The following is a 17,363-nucleotide window of genomic DNA, read 5'->3' on the forward strand; positions in this document are numbered from 1 at the left end:
AGAGTATGTCTCTTCAACAAATACTGATTCTCTCAAGAGAAGGCACTTTTGTTTATTTAAAATACTGAAGTTATCATTGCCTTCATTAATTCCTTTTTCTTTTTTAAGAGATTTTATTTTATTATCCCACTTTCTCCTTCAGGACTCCTGTGTTTATTTACATGGCCCTTTCTTTTCTTCCTTGGATAGGAGCTAGTAGAAATCAAAATTTAATATATCCACCTGGCTCAATCATTTAAAACAAAAAGAAAAAAGTTACTATGTTCCTGTAGTGCCATGGATTCTCCTGAATGACTCCTGGGTGCTGTGAATATTTTAAAAACTTCAAATATAGACTCGTGTTTGGTTTTCTTTTGGTTTAAAGACAATCATTAAAGAATCTTCATCGAGGTATAAAATAATCTCTAAAGAAGGGCTGGCTCTGTTGAAGGGACTCTCCTACAGTCTTTTCACGAGTAAATCCTGAAAGCATTTGACTGAGTTTTCCTTTTCGCTTTTCATGGGCGCAGGCCCCCGCTACCTAGGCCCAGGCTGTACTGCATTCAGCATCTTATGTAGGGAAATAAATATGCTTCACCACAGTAAGGTTTTACATACTCGTTCTAATTTATTCCCATCCCCCTGCCCGTGCTTTTCAGCAAGGCCGCCTCTCCCACCGGTTTTACTCCACCTTTGCTTTGCATGGAAATAACTTGGCTTACATAAACTGTGCGTGTGTCCCGTGTGACTGTCTCTGATTTGGGTTGCCATGCATCAGATTTTAACTTTGGACTCACGTAGTTTCATCACAGTTGTTGTTTTTGTTGTTTTCCTTTCCTTTCCTTTATTTCCCTCCTTGGTCTGTCCATTATGTGTCTAAACAAGGAGGTTGCTCCAAGGAAAGGGCATGCCTCTCAGCACAAGACCGTTTGTTTCATTGTTAGGTGTGAGTTTCCCTTAGATGAAATGCCGGTTTGCAGCTGATTCAGATATATTTTTTATATTGTCATTGTATATATTGGCAGAACTGAGCGTACCGAAATCCAGATTTTTCTATGATTAAAAACATATACATACATCATTAGAAGGTGTTCTGAATTTGCTCCTACTGGCTTTCTCCTAGAGGAAATCAACTTTCTGCAATTTCTAATGCTTTTTTCCTTTTTTTCCCCATGTTTATTTTTTTCAACATTGATCTGTAACATCTGAACAATCTTGAGATACCTCTGTGTAATTTCACTGCGTTCGTTCTGTTTTGATTTGTGATGGTTTTGTGTGTGTGTGTGTCTTGGTTATTTTTTATAGCTTTGTTGTATGTGTGGATGTGCTACAAGTGAGAAAATTAAGCAAGTTATTTCCTGCTCATTTTTTCTTTTCAGTTTTTCTTTCCGTTAGCCTTGCTTTGCTTTTGTATCCTGAGACCTTGTGGATCCGCCATTCCCAGCCCATTTTGTTGTCCCTCCCACCACGACAGGAAAAGACACTGTGTCGTTTCAGTCCTGATTACATTTGCCAATATCTTTTTTGATTTCCATTTTACTTTCAATGTTTTTCATTCACATCAAAGATGATGAGACAGAATCTACAGAAACATCTGTCCTGAAAAGTCACCTGGTTAATGAAGTTCCTGTCCTAGCCAGTCCGGACTTGCTCTCTGAAGTTTCCGAGATGAAACAAGATTTGATCAAAATGACCGCCATCTTGACTACAGATGTATCTGAAAGGGCGGGTTCTATCAAAGTGAAGGAGCTGGTGAAGGCTGCCGAGGAAGAGCCGGGAGAGCCCTTTGAAATCGTTGAGAGAGTTAAAGAGGACTTAGAGAAAGTGAATGAAATCCTGAGGAGTGGAACCTGCACAAGAGATGAAGCCAGTGCGCCGAGGGCTCGGTCGGAGAGAGAATTAGAGGAAGAGGAATGGGTTATCGTTAGCGATGAGGAAATAGAGGAGGCCAGGCAGAAAGCACCTTTAGAAATCACCGAATATCCATGTGTAGAAGTTAGAATAGATAAAGAGACCAAAGAGGAAGTAGAGAAAGACTCAACTGGGCTAGTGAACTACCTGACTGAGGATCTCAATTCCTATGTGTCTCCTCATGGAGAGCAACTGCAGCCAGCTCAGGAGATGGCAGGGGAGACATCGCAGGCTCCAGCTGTTGGCAGGAGCTCTGAAAACGAAGGGAAAGATGCCCACCCAGATGAGACACAGATTCCCCAGAAACAGCAGAAACCAAGCTTGGGAATAAAGAAGCCAGTGAGAAGGAAATTAAAAGAAAAACAGAAACAAAAGGAGGAAAGTTTACAAGCTAGTACAGAAAAAACCGAACTTAAAAAAGGTAGTTCAGAAGAGTCATTAGATGAAGACCCGGGTCTGGCCCCTGAGCCTGTTCCCGCTGTAAAGGCCACTTCACCTTTGATAGAAGAAACTCCCATTGGTTCCATAAAGGACAAAGTAAAGGCCCTTCAGAAACGAGTGGAAGATGAACAGAAGGGTCGAAGCAAGTTGCCCATCAGAGTCAAAGGCAAGGAGGATGTGCCAAAAAAGATAGTGCACAGGACACATCCAGCTGTGTCACCCTCTCTGAAGGCAGAAAAGCACACACCAGCGTCACCCGCCTCGAAAACCGAAAGACACTCTTCTCTCTCCTCCTCTGCAAAAACTGAAAGGCATCCTCCGGTATCACCATCCAGTAAAACAGAGAAACACTCACCTGTGTCACCGTCTGCAAAAACTGAAAGGCACTCACCTGTGTCATCGTCAAGTAAAACTGAGAAACACTCACCTGTATCACCCTCGACAAAAACTGAAAGACACTCCCCTGTGTCATCTTCCACAAAAACAGAAAGACACCCACCTGTTTCGCCTTCAGGTAAAATAGACAAGCGCCCACCCATATCGCCCTCTGGGAGACCGGAGAAACACTCGCCAGTATCACCTGGGAGAACGGAGAAACGCTCGCCTGTATCGCCGGCTGGAAGAATAGAAAGGCATCCACCTGTGTCAGCCTTGGGGAAGACTGAGAAGCACTTGCCTGTGTCGCCTTCTGGGAAAACAGAAAAGCAACCACCTGTCTCCCCCACCTCAAAAACAGAAAGAATCGAGGAGACCATGTCTGTGAGGGAGTTGATGAAAGCTTTCCAGTCAGGTCAGGACCCATCTAAACATAAGGCTGGACTCTTTGAGCACAAATCAGCAAAGCAAAAGCAGCCACAGGAAAAAGGCAAGGTTCGGGTAGAAAAAGAAAAGGGGCAGATGTTAACCCAGAGAGAAACACAGAGAACAGAGAGTCAGACCATCAAACGAGGCCAGAAAATCCTGGTAACAGGAGCTTCAGAATCCAAAAGAGGGGTCCGTGCTTCCTCCTTAGGGTTTAAGAAAGAAGAGACAGTTGGAGAAAAGGAGAAAGGTGTCAGCCACAAAACGCCGGAACCTGTTCAGTCAGCACCGGAAGAAGAAAGCCATAGAGAGAACGAAGTCCCCAAAGAAAAGCCGGCTGAGGAACAGGGAGACATGGATCTCCAGATCAGCCCAGACAGGAAAGCCTCCACTGACTTCTCTGATGTCATTAAGCAAGAACTGGAAGACAATGAGAAATACCAACAATTCCGCCTGAGTGAAGAGCCGGAAAAGGCACAACTTCACTTAGACCAGGTCCTCACGAGTCCTTTCAACACAACGTTTCCACTAGATTACGTGAAAGATGAGTTTCTTCCAGCTCTCTCTTTACCGAGCGGTGCTTTAGACGGCAGTTCTGAGAGCCTAAAGCACGAGGGGGTGGCAGGCTCTCCGTGCGGCAGCCTGATGGAAGGGACCCCTCAGATTAGTTCGGAGGAAAGCTATAAGCATGAGGGCCTAGCAGAGACCCCTGAGACAAGCCCAGAAAGCCTTTCTTTCTCACCAAAGAAAAGTGAAGAGCCAGTTAGGGAAGAAAATGAAACTACCAAGTTAGAAACACCAAGAGAAATTCATTTAGAAAAAGAACATCCCTCAACCAAAGACGTGCCTGATGGTTCTGAAGAGCAAGGTGCTGCCGTCACTGAGGGTACAGAGCCCTCAGCTGAGTGCCTGCTGAAGGAGGCCACCCTAGACCCTTCCAAAGACACATCCTCCAAACAGGAAGGTGATTACCTTGACAGTAATAGTGTATCATTAGCAAAAGAAACACCCAAAGGACTGGCTGAGGAAGCCTCCTGTGATGAGGGTCAGCCTACATACGTTAGTTCAGCCCTCAAGACCCAAACTGATACTGAAGCTCAGGGATCCACAACCACCAAGCCCTCAGATGAGACAAAGGCCTCGCCGCTGCCTGATGTTTCTGTAAAGACAGGCACAGGGACTGAACCAAAGCCCCAGGGAGTCGTTAGAAGTCCCCAAGGATTAGAACTTGCACTCCCTAGCCGCGATAGTGAGGTCTTCAGCCCTGGCGCTGATGAATCGTTTGCAGTAAGCCACAAAGACTCCCTGGAAGCCAGCCCTGTGCTGGAGGATAACTCCTCACACAAAACCCCTGACTCTCTGGAGCCGAGTCCTCTGAAAGAGTCCCCTTGCCGTGACTCTCTCGAAAGCAGCCCTGTGGAACCAAAGATGAAGGCTGGAATTCTCTCAAGTCACTTTCCTCTTCCTGCAGCCGTAGCCAAAACGGAACTCTTTACAGAAGTGGCCTCTATGCGGTCCCGGCTGCTCCGAGATCCGGATGGCAGTGCTGAGGATGACAGTCTTGAGCAGACGTCGCTCATGGAGAGCTCAGGGAAGAGCCCCCTTTCTCCTGACACCCCGAGCTCTGAAGAAATTAGCTATGAGGTCACGCCCAAAGCCACAGATGCAAGCACACCAAAACCAGCTGTGATTCATGAATGTGCAGAGGAGGATGACCTGGAAAATGGGGAGAAAAAGAGGTTCACACCTGAAGAGGAAATGTTCAAAATGGTAACCAAAATCAAAACGTTTGATGAACTTGAACAAGAAGCAAAGCAGAAAAGGGACTACAGAAAAGAGCCCAAGCAAGAAGAATCATCTTCCTCCTCTGAACCGGATGCTGACTCTTCAGCAGATGTGGATGAACCGAAACACATGGAGAGTGCGGAGGAGGAAAGCGAGGTCCCTGTGGTGGTAACATCAGAGAGCAGAAAGGCTTCTTCCTCCTCAGAAAGTGAACCTGAGTTGACACAGCTGAAGAAAGGTGCTGACTCAGGCCTCTTACCAGAGCCAGTTATTCGAGTGCAACCTCCTTCCCCACTTCCATCCAGCATAGACTCCAATTCTAGTCCTGAAGAAGTACAGTTCCAACCTATTGTTTCCAAACAATACACTTTCAAGATGAGTGAAGATACTCAGGAAGAATCAGGTAAATCAGAAGAAGAAAAAGATTGTGAATCCCATTTACCTGAAGACAGTCATACTGTTTCTACTGAGGGCCCAGATATGTCTTATGATGATCTAAAGAGAGATGATGATCAACCAAAAATCTATGATGACCATGGTTGTGAGGCTGGGAGTCCTAGCAGCCCAGCCACTCCTATCTCTTCAGGTCTCCACAGTTCCCCTGCTCATGATATCAGCGAGCAGCTAGTTATCCATAAGGAAGCATTACCTCTCCAAGACGCTGATGAAAAAGACACAGAAGGAGAGCTTGATGTTTCTGGATTGGAATCTCCACAAGTAGAAGGCCCCAGTGAAAGCTCTTCTTCTCCATCCTCTTTGCCTCGTTGTCTAGCATCTGAAAGAAAAGAATTAGATGAAGACGTAGTTTCTCCCTCTTCTCCTACAAAAGTTGAGGCCACAAAAACTGACCAAGCTTTTGAGAGCTTACCAAAGGACTATTCCACTGAAGACTCATCAATTACCCCTCAAACAGATAGATTGTCTGTGGATGTACCAGTGTCTGACCCAGCTGAGACTGATGAAATCTCTGATCCTCAAACCATAAGCCCTTATGAAAATGTTCCTTCCCAATCTTTTTTCTCTAGCGAGGAAAGCAAAACCCAAACAGATGCAAGACACACAAGTTTTCACTCTTCTGAAGTGTGTTCTGTTACAGTCACGTCCTCTGTTGAAGAGGTAGCAGTGGAAAGCTCCTCTAGTAGAACTGTTTCAAGCAAAGAATCTAACTTTGAAGACCAAAACATGGAACTAGAATCCAAACAAGAAAGTACCTTGTGGGAAATGCAGTCAGATGGAGCTCCCTCATCTGTAGAGTCTACTATACCAAATACTTCAGCAGTTGTTGGTGAAAAAATAAGCAAGGTCATCATCACAAAAACTGATGTGGATTCTGATTCCTGGAGTGAAATCCGTGAGGATGATGAAGCCTTTGAGGCCCGAGTGAAAGAGGAAGAGCAAAAGATATTTGGGTTGATGGTAGACAGACAGTCACAGGGTACCACCCCTAACACCACTCCTGCTAGGACCCCAACTGAAGAGGGGACTCCAACCAGTGAGCAAAATCCATTTCTCTTTCAGGAGGGAAAATTGTTTGAGATGACCCGAAGTGGTGCTATTGATATGACCAAAAGGTCGTATGCTGATGAAAGTTTTCATTTTTTCCAAATTGGGCAAGAATCCAGCGAAGAAACTCTCTCTGAAGACATGAAAGGAGTGCGTACTGGGGCTGAGCCTCCACAGCTTGAGACATCAGCTGAGTCACTAGCACTTTCACAATCAAAAGAACCAGTGGATGATGAAGCAGACTTACTTCCTGACGACCTGAGTGAGGAAGTAGAAGAAATACCTTCTTCCGATGCTCAACTTAACTCCCAAATGGAAATTTCAGCCTCTGCTGAAACATCAACAGAAGATGCTACTTCTGCAGAGCCTGAGGACCTCCCCACCACACAAGTGAGTGACACACCTCCTAAGTCCAGTGTGAAGCAGACATCTTGCCCTGATTCCCCTGAGCCCGCTGTGCAAGTTCACTTAGATTTTTCCACAGTCACTAGGTCTGTGTATTCAGATCGGGAAGATGATTCTCCTGATTCTTCCCCAGAGGAACAGAAATCAGTAATTGAAATCCCTACTGCACCCATGGAGAGTGTGCCTTCTACTGAAAGCAAATCCAAAATTCCTATAAGGACTATCCCCACTTCAACCCCAGCACCTCCATCTGCGGAGGATGAGAATTCCCTTTCTGAAGATGTTCCACCCAGCCTGGATGAGGAAAGTAAAGAGGATGAAACAAAACCAAAGTCTAAAATCCCCGTGAAAGCACCTGTCCAAAGAGTAGAGCAGCAGCTTTTGGTTCTAGACTCATCTCTCCAGAAAACAGTGGCTCCTCAGGGTCAGGACGTGACAAGCAGAGCACGAGATGATAGAAGCAAATCTGAATCTGATGCTGATCCTTTGGACTCCAAGGCCAAAAGTCCAGTAAAAACTAGAAGTTACACTGAGACAGAAACAGAGAGCGGAGAGAAGGCAGAGGAGCTTGAGTTAGAATCCGAAGAAGGGGCCACAAGAACAAAGATATTTGCGTCCCGATTGCCAGTTAAGAGCAAAAGCACCACATCTTCCTGCAGGGAGGACACGAGCCCCACAAAAGACAGTAAGGAGCACTTCCTTGACCTTTATAGGAACTCCATCGAGTTCTTTGAGGAGATTAGCGATGAGGCTTCCAAGCTAGTGGATAGACTTACACAGTCAGAAAGGGAGCAGGAACTAGTTTCAGATGATGAGAGTAGTAGTGCCCTGGAAGTTTCAGTCATTGAAAATCTGCCACCTGTTGAGACCGAGCACTCAATTCCTGAGGACATCTTTGACACAAGGCCCATTTGGGATGAGTCCATTGAGACTCTGATTGAACGCATCCCTGATGAAAATGGCCATGACCATGCTGAAGGTATTTGCCAGCCACTGGGATTCCCTGTGCTACGCATGTCATAAATTTGATAGAGTTTTTTTGTATGTCTGTTTTATTTGGTGATTTGTGTCTCATTTTCTTTAAGCTTTCTGTAGTGATTACTGTGTTTGTGTAAGCCCTTTGTGTTTTGTGCTTTCTCTGTATACTCTTGTCTATGAAAACAATCTCAAGATTGAGTAATGAGAATGCTTATGGAAAACATAAACACGATAAACGGGCAATGGTGAAGTTGCCTTTCTCCAGCCACTGCACGTCAGGCCATGCAAGCTTTGAGTTTTGTTGTTCTGAAGTCCCAGGCTTAGCCTCGAATTGTGCCCTTTTGCTTTTGCACACAAATATATTGGGTTTTGCTTCATATTATGAAGATTCATTGCTTTTTATTCTTACCTTTGAGTACTTTACAATAATTTGTACTTAACAATTTTGTAATTGCTAGGAAGCCATTTGCCCAAGAAGATTTCTCATATCATGAAATTTCAATTGTTGTGGATCTGTTTTTGATTCAGAAAGACTGGATTTCAGATAACATTGGTAAACACTTTAAGCAAACAAATATAAGGTAAAAATATGCTTTTCATTTCAGTGGTAGATGGTTGGAGAATGTACTCCAATTAGATGCGGCAGACAACAAAAACTCAAACTTTGCATGATTTAAGTTGACTGTGAGGGGATGATGACTCGCTGAGTTAAAAAAAAAAAAAAAGCAAACCATAGATGGCTTTGAGAGGTAGCCTCTGGTCTTCCAATATCTCTACAATAAAGACTGTTAATCTTATATTTGGGTTATAAAAAATACCATGATCTAAAATGCTACCCATCAATTAATGGGGCTTAAAAATGAATGGGAAAATTATAGTTTGTGGGACTAATCTATGAGCCTACTCAGTAGTAAGCAGACAGAAAGTTTGCCCAAAAGACGTATATAGATACTAATACATCAGACAAATACATAGACTTTTGTCCTTTCTTCCAAGGTCACCAGGACCAAGGAAAATGTTATTTCTGGCCACACTGAAAAAACCCAGTATGGTCTGATCAACCCATAAGATGGTCATCTCAGATGTGATTTCTTGCAGACATGACCTGAAAGTGATCTCTACTGCCACAGTAGAGGTCCTAATCAGTTACTCCACTTTTGCATCTCATTTGTGATGATTTTTCTGGTGTTTAATGAACAAGATGATTGTCTTCTGTTGGGCAGTATTCTCTCAGATGATTTAAACAGGAAAGTCCTACCATTACTCGAGATCTGCAACTTATATAAAAATGTCCAGTGATGAGTCTTAATTGAAGAGGTATGGAAGCAGATGGTTTTCATGATTCATAATTAGATTTATTCCCCCATTCCATTCCAAAAATCAGGCAAACTCACAATTTAATATGATTTAAAATGTAATAGCTCATTAGTGCTATCATCCTATATTTGGACAAGTGACTTCCTTTCTTTGGATGGTCGGTACTGTGGTTCCTCTCCTGTCATAGACAACCTTTGGCCATTCTGTTTTTGACCTTCTATAGATCAACAGGATGAGCAGGAACGGACTGAGGAAAGGCTGGCTTATATTGCTGATCACCTTGGCTTCAGCTGGACAGGTAAAATGAAGTGACCCTTTTTTCCAACAAAACTTGCTTAAATGATGTAATTGCGTCAGCCAAGTGTCATTAACAATGAAAAGATGCCTTTTTTTCTTTCCTTGAGGAAGACCACGTGGAATAGTGAAAAGAAAAATAAACTACAAACTAGAAAATCCAGGCTCTGCATTAACTCACTGTGTGAACCAGGGCAGGTGTTTTATTGTCTGTGGGATTTAGAATAATAGAACTTTAGATTGGGAGATTTTGAGAATATACCAACCCTCACCACCTTCCTTTGAGACCTGTGGATTTCCAAACTTTGGGGAGATTACTGTGTTTCAAAACCATCGTTAGATGTAATTGTCGTAAAATTTAATTTGAGATTTAACCAGGGCTCCTTATTTTAGATACCATATATCAGATATCTTCATCAGGCTCAGTACTAAAATTTGTTTTGGATGAATGTTGAAATACATGTGAATGAGATGTTTCACTAATTTTATGAGAAATGGGAATATTTAAGTACAGAAATTATAATATATGTTAATTTATTAAGGGAAAGTGAATTCTAAAATGAGTATGGTTTCTTTATAAATAATAATTTGTAGGCTTTAAAAGCTACTCTTTCAAAATCTTAGCTTTGACTTAACATATTATGGTGATTTTGTTTTTTTGTTTCTTTTTTGTTTTTTTTTTTTTTTTTTTTTTTTGGTCTGACTTCCTTTTATATCACTTGTGACTACTTTATTGAAAGAAATAGTATAAAGTTAATATTCTTCTCCTTTCAGTTTCTCAAAGATTTGGTGATGAATAGGAGTTCATAGTACCCTTAAATAAGATAATTGATAATGCAGAAAATGAATGGTAGCCAGAAGAACAACTATTTTCTCACTTTTAAACATTTTAAAGTAATTTGTAGATATTGATCAGATTTATTTAGTTGAGGGATTTGGGGGGAATGAAGAGCATCAAAATATCCCTAGTTGACTTAATAAATTGATAATGTTCAGAATTATTTATTTTGTTTTGTAAATATATTTTATGTGTACAAATGTATTAAATGTGATATCTGTATACTTGGTGAAAACTCAAACCATACAACCATACAGAATGCTGTAGAATGGAAAGTAAATAAGTCTCACACCTTCCTCTGGTCTTCTAGCCCCCTACCTCAAAGGTAGCTGCTAACATGTTCTCAAGTATTCAGAAAAAAATATGCAGTGCCCACATCTATGCCTATAATTTAAAAATAAGCAAAATTTTACTTAATATTCCTCGTAAATATTCCATCAGCATAGACATACGTATCTCATTCTTTTAAATGGCTGTTATTCTACTGTACGGAGGTACCATAATTTTATCAATGACCTTTATTGATGGATATTTAGGTTGTTTCCTGTTAATGACAATAAATATCCTTGTGTACTGGTGTATTTTTGTGAGTATATCTATTGGGTATATTCCTCAAAGGAGAATTGCTCGGTAAAGGGTATGCATATTTTTAGTTTTGAAAGATATTGGCAAATTTGCCTTCCAAAGAGGGCATCTTATTTACATTCACACACGCATGCTCATGCACACCACAGTGTATAACTATCCATATAAAATGTTAATGGTAGACTTTAAAGAAAAATTTTGTGGCTTTTTACCTAGGCCAATTAATGCTTCCCAGACCTTTTATTCATATGATGTCAAATCAAAGAAAGGAGTTTATCCAACCACCAGACTATATCCACAACCAATATTTATCCAAGTACCTGGAAACAGGATTTATAGTACTTAAACTGTCACCTAATGATGATTAAAAGTGAGAAATGGTCTGTTTTTCCTGTTTTCAGTCATTTATTTTCCATTATCTTGGTTAAGAGTATAAGCCAGAGTTAATAGTCTCTCCTGCATTTTTGAATTAAATGGGCCTAATTATTCATATTTTATCATCATTACCTCAAATGTACTATTATTTCCACTATAACAGTGATCAATTCCATACCCAATTTTAAGGAAAAATCTGAAATTAGTGCTAGAACAACAAAGGCATATAAGAGTTACTTTTAATATGTTAGAGGAAAAAGGAGCCCTATAACTCAGCAATACAAAGAACACTTCATTTACAAAATCACGAGGCCGATGTGGAGACTGAAACGTTGAAGTCATTGTGTTTACAGAGCAGTATTTTCTCTTCTAGAATTAGCAAGAGAACTGGATTTCACTGAGGAGCAAATTCATCAAATTCGAATTGAGAACCCTAACTCCCTCCAAGACCAGAGTCATGCGCTACTGAAGTACTGGCTGGAGAGGGATGGGAAACATGCTACAGGTGGGTGGGGCTGTGTGTAAAAGGCGTTAGGCTAGAGGGGAAATGAGTCTTGTTCCGCAAACCCTTTCTTGCAAATTCAGTAAAATAACAAAAGAGAAAATGCCATCAATCTGAAGTACTACTGTAAGCAAATGAAAACAAGCTATGATATTTCTAAAATATGCATGGTGCCTAAGAGTCTTACTCTATATTCCCATGAGCAGCATTAAGTGGAAAGTGATACCAGCACTGGCTGCTAACAGGAATGTTATTAAAGTCCTAAAATTTTCTAAATACTGACAGTGGGCCCAATTACTTTATTGGTCATTGTTTTATTGGTAGTGCATTACCTTCAGTTCCTACTTCCCTTACTCCCAAATAACTTAAGTGGGGAAAAAATGTCAAGTAGATTATTCTATAGAATGATTTATATATGCTATTCTGACCACATCTAATAAATGGGAAGTGATGTAGACCATAACTGCTTCTCATCCCTCAGCTGGTCTGAATTTGCCACTCCCTTTAGTGTCTCTCTGAAGATCTACCTAGAGACCCCGTTTATTTACATCCAGTCTGCAGTTATCTTTCCTTCTCTGACCATTCTTCTAGGTAGGCTCGCCACATTTAGCAAATAAAAGTAGAAGGCACCCAGCTAAAACAAAATTTCCGGTAGTCAACAAATAATTTTTTAGTATAAGTATATCCCATGCAATATTTGGGATATTTATGCCAAAAAAGGTTTTTTTAATCTGAAATTCAAATTTGACAGGGTGTCTTATACATTATCTGACAACTCTGCTATTAGGGCTGTGCCCATGCTGTCACCCTTTTTGTGCATACCTCTTCTTTATCTGTTTGCTGTTGTTACAAAGACCCTTAATTGGGCTTCGGTCGTTCCCTGTACAAATATCAAAATTTTAGCAAGGCAACTAAATGAAAGAGATTTTGAAAAGAGTATCCCTCAGATGTAAAATGCTTTTTCTCTAATATCCCAGATACCAGTCTCATTGAATGCCTCACCAAGATCAACCGAATGGATATTGTTCATCTCCTGGAGACCAGCACAGAGCCTCTCCAGGAGCACATGAGTCACAGCTATGCAGAAATTGAACAGACCATTACACTGGATCATAGTGAAGGTAAAACTGTGTGTGTGTGTGTGTGTGTTGTGTGTGTGGTATGTGTTATATGTATGGTTAATTCAGGCAACTGGACCTCCTGTCTTCCTTTTTTAGAGGGTGGACTCTGGCCTTTGGTGATCACACACTTTTCTCCTCGCTACCCTGAGACTTCCCTGCCCATTTTATAGGCACCCCTATTCTGCTCCTTCTTTGTTATTTCACCATTGTCTTAGTCAGCTTGAGCTGCTATAACAAAATACCATAAACTGGGTGGCTTAAGCAACAGAAATTTATTTCTCACAGTTGTAGAGACTAAAAGTTCGAGATCAGGGTGACAGCATGGTCAGGTTCTGGTTGAGGGCCCTCTTCTGGGATGCAGACAGCCATCTTGCTGTGTCCTCACATGGAAGAAGGAGAGCGAGCTAGCTCTCTGCCCTCTTCCTATAAGGGCACTAATCCTATTCATGAGGGCTTGACCTAATTACCCTCATGACCTAGTTACATCCCAAAGGCACCACCTCCAAATACCATCACATTGGGATTAGATTTTAAGGGGACACATTCAGTTCGTAACAACCATTGACATGGATGATCCATCTGATGCCCTTTCCTCAGTTCCTTGATGGCACTTCTGATACTTGTGTCATTTACTCCACCCATTTCTACGCTCGTGACCAAGACTATATCATCATCAATGATTGTACTACTTCCAGGTCCTAACTTGCAGCATTATACTTCCTCTTTGGCTTTTATGCCATCAATTCTTCAAACCAACTGGGTCCTCCAGTCATTGGTCCTATCAATCCTTTTGAGTATTAAAGTTTCTTTAACCCATGCATTTGCACGCTCACTCACTCTTTCTTTCCCCTTCTATCTCTCTGATCTCTATTTTACACTTTCCCTTCTTCTTTCAAGCCTCCAACATTTCTCTTCTCCTTATTTATTCCAAGCTGATAACCACACTTCATATCTCTTAGAAAAAATAGGAATAATCCATAAGCAAATGTCCATATTCTTTCAGCACAAAATCTACCAACCTAAGTGCATCTCAGTATTTACACTCTACCTTCCCTCCTATCTGAAATTTCCTTGCTTTGCTAAAACCATCATTCCTTTTTTTGTGCTAGATCTTGACCCCTTTTATCCAACTAATTATCCAACCCTGCAGTTATCCACGCTGGCTTTCTACAACCGGACCATGCTCAACAGCATTAAAACCTGCTTTAATGGACCCTGTCTTTAAAAACTAAACAAAGCAAATAGCTCCTTTACCCAATCATACAATCAACCTGTATGATTGCTCTGTATCTCCTCCGTTTTATAGGAAATCTCTTCAGAAGAATAGTCTTTTTTTTTTTTTTGAGGAAGATTAGCCCTGAGCTAACTGTTGCCAATCCTCCTCTTTTTGCTGAGGAAGAGTGGCCCTGAGCTAACATCCATGCCCGTCTTCCTCTGCTTTCTATGTGGGATGCCTACCACAGCGTGGCGTGCCAAGCAGTGCAATGTGCGCACCCGGGATCCAAACCAGTGAACCCCGGGCCGCTGAAGCAGAACGTGTGCACTTAACTGCTGCGCCACAGGGCTGGCCCCCAGAAGAATAGTCTTAATTTCCCGTATCTACTTCCTCTCTTCCCATTCTCTCTAGAACTGTCTCTAGAATCCACACCAGTCAGGCTTTTGTCATCACCACTGGAAGGAAACAGTCTTGTAAAATTCGCCAGTCGTTTCCTCATTGCCAAATCCAGTGGGTAACTGTCTTCATCTTACTGTACCCCTTAGGAGCATTTGACACGAAAAATTCATCCCTTCCTAAAACATTTTCTTCGCTCACTTTCCACAGCACCCTCGCTTCTTGTTTTGTTTTGTTTTTTCCTGTATAACTGGCTAGTCTTCCTCAATCTCTTGCTGTAGCTTCTTACTTTTCATAGATTTAAATGATGGTGTGTGTTACTGTTCACGAGAGCCTCAGAGCTTGCCCCATCGCCCATCTCCCTCCGTCTTTCATCAGCCCCGGACACCTGGCCTCCTTGCTCTGCCCTGGGCACCCTATGCATTTTCGGGCTCCTGGGCCCTGGTCCTTTCTGTTGCCTCCACTCTGGAGCGTTCTTCCCTCAGATCATCAGGCACCTTTTTCTTTCACTTTATTCAGGGCTCTGCTCAAGCATCACCTCCTCCAGGGAGCCCCTCCTGACCAGTCTATCTAAGATGCTAGTCCTATTTGCTCTAAACTCTTACCCTGGTTTCCTTTTCTCCTAAAATTTATCACAACTGTATACGTATCTGCAGAAACGCAAGTTCACTGAGGACAGAAGCGTTTTCTATCTTGTTCACTGCTATACATCTACCATCTAAACAGCACCTGCTACGTACTTGATAATCAATATGTGTCTGTTGAGTGAATAAATAAATAGATGAATGTCAGTCTCACCTCTGCTAAAAATCTTTCGATGATGCATTATTGCCCTGGATATAATGAAACGCCTTAGCCTGGTGTAAGAGACCCCCTGTAAGAAGAGTGCTAACCTCAGAGTGTTGTTTAATACAAGTTACTACTTGCCAAGCGCCTAGAACAGTGCCTGACACATAGTGAATATTCAGAATGTATTAGCTATCATTATTATCGTCATTAACTCTGACTCTTCTTACCACTTAGATTCTGTGCCTCAGCTATTGCAGTTGATGCCTGTTTATCATTAAGTCTCCTTAAGATGCCATGCCCTCTGCACTTCCTCTCCTAATTCTTTAACCCTGACTCGGGTGCCCCCACATTCATTGACTGACCCTGTGGCGCAGCCACTCTGCAATTTAACAGACTGTTCCTTGCCTAAGCTCATCCCCTACATGATCAGCATCTTGAAGGCAGACACAGTGTGTTGTTTAGCTTTGTAACCATGGACCTATCACAGGATGTGGCATGTAGTAGTTACTTAATAAATACCCATTTAATATAGGTGAGCTTCAGGTAAATACTTAATTTAAACTGCTCTCCACTGTAGGGTTCTCAGTGCTTCAGGAGGAGCTGTGCCTGGCACAGCAGAAGCAGAAAGAAGAGCAAGCTGCTTCCAAAGAAGGCGAGCCCTGTGATCAGCCTCCCATCGTCTCAGAGGAAGACATTTCTGTTGGTTATTCCACTTTTCAGGATTACATCCCCAAAACTGATGGGGACAGCTCAACAACAGAGCTGCTTCCCCAGACTCACAAGGAGGAAGTTCAACAGGATTTCTCAGGGAAAATGCAAGACCTGCCTGAAAAGTCACCTCCTGACCATCAGCAGGAGTACTTGTGAGTTTCGAAAGAAAGCCTGTCAAATGTGATTCCAAAGAAACAAGCCAATATGGCAAGGGTGCCAGGCATATACAAGTGTATACAAGTACAGGCACATACAAATCATTCTCAGATAGTTTTCGAATGACCCCACCAATAACAAATGCCAGAGCTACGGAAAAAAGCAAAATATTTGAGAGACATGATTGTGATGGTGATGTGTGCCACAGGTCTGCTTGAACCGGCTCCCAGTTCTGTGACCTTGGGCGAGTCCCAAAGCCCTTTGGAGTCTTTGTTTCTGCATCTATGAATTATGATAATAATATACACCTTATTCATCTCACAGGGTTGGGGGTCAAGGATAAGCCTTCGAAAGCTTTGTTTAAACTATAAAATTTCATGTAGACCACATGGTTATTGCCTGTAAGATTGCTACACTTCGCTTCTCTGCTTCTGATACGTGCCCCCTGTTCTATGATTGGTTCACAGTATGAACAGCGATGCTGGAGGTGATTCAGCCCTCGCATATTTCAGCAAAGCTAGGAGGTGGCTAACAGTAAAATAGAAATGCAACACAAATTATTCGCACAGAATGAAAGACCATTAAGAGGAGGTGGGATGGGATTGGAGCGGGAATAAAGAGAAGCCTTCTAGAGAACTTGTGGCTAAGGCAAGCTGCAGAGCACAGGCAGCTTAGAACTCAAGTTCTGGGCTTTAGGGAAGAAAAGGAGACAGAGAGTTGTTTAAATGGCACTTGTCTAGAAAAAGAAAACCAATCATGAGAAAAGCAGATGTGAAATCTGAGAGCAGTGTGTCAGGAGATTGTGTCACAGCGTGGCCTTTGTCGTGAAAGTGAGGTTTGTGCTGGGCTCCCTGGAACTTGAGATGAGGGTGAAATGGGTAATAAAATGATCTTTTCTTCTACGGAGCCACCACCCTCTCCCCATCTACCTTTAGATTTTAAGTGAGAACGTAAAGAAGAAGTAAGGAAAAGAGAGAAGGACAAAGGCAAGGATGGGAAGCAAAGAGGGAACATCAGAGAGGCACTCTGGGCGTTTCATGGCTGTGGAGTGACAGAGAATTGCAATAAATAGAAAAAAAAAAGGAGCAGAAGGCAGAGAATTTTCTTATTTAGAAATTGAGATTATAAAGATTGCATTGGAATAACTCCAAACTCTATCAGTAGAACAACTTTCGATGTCAACAGGTCTTTCTATCAAGTAATACAGTTTTCAGGAGATAAAATAAGAAACTCCCTCTGACTACAATATGGTTACTATAT

General features: G+C 42.0%; 1 protein-coding gene across 1 annotated transcript in view; it reads left to right on the top strand.

The window, feature by feature from the left end:
- The window catches only part of ANK2 (ankyrin 2), a 223,803-nt gene that overhangs the window by 194,823 nt on the left and 11,617 nt on the right, over positions 1 to 17,363 (top strand). The window contains exons 38-42 of the mRNA XM_046656002.1: positions 1,547 to 7,804; positions 9,344 to 9,418; positions 11,586 to 11,717; positions 12,692 to 12,835; positions 15,814 to 16,099. Of these exons, the coding sequence (XP_046511958.1) occupies positions 1,547 to 7,804; positions 9,344 to 9,418; positions 11,586 to 11,717; positions 12,692 to 12,835; positions 15,814 to 16,099 (6,895 nt within the window). The remainder of the gene's footprint in view (positions 1 to 1,546; positions 7,805 to 9,343; positions 9,419 to 11,585; positions 11,718 to 12,691; positions 12,836 to 15,813; positions 16,100 to 17,363) is intronic.

Source organism: Equus quagga, chromosome 3, assembly GCF_021613505.1.
Source record: "Equus quagga isolate Etosha38 chromosome 3, UCLA_HA_Equagga_1.0, whole genome shotgun sequence".
In the NCBI taxonomy this organism is placed as follows: Eukaryota; Metazoa; Chordata; class Mammalia; order Perissodactyla; family Equidae; genus Equus; species Equus quagga.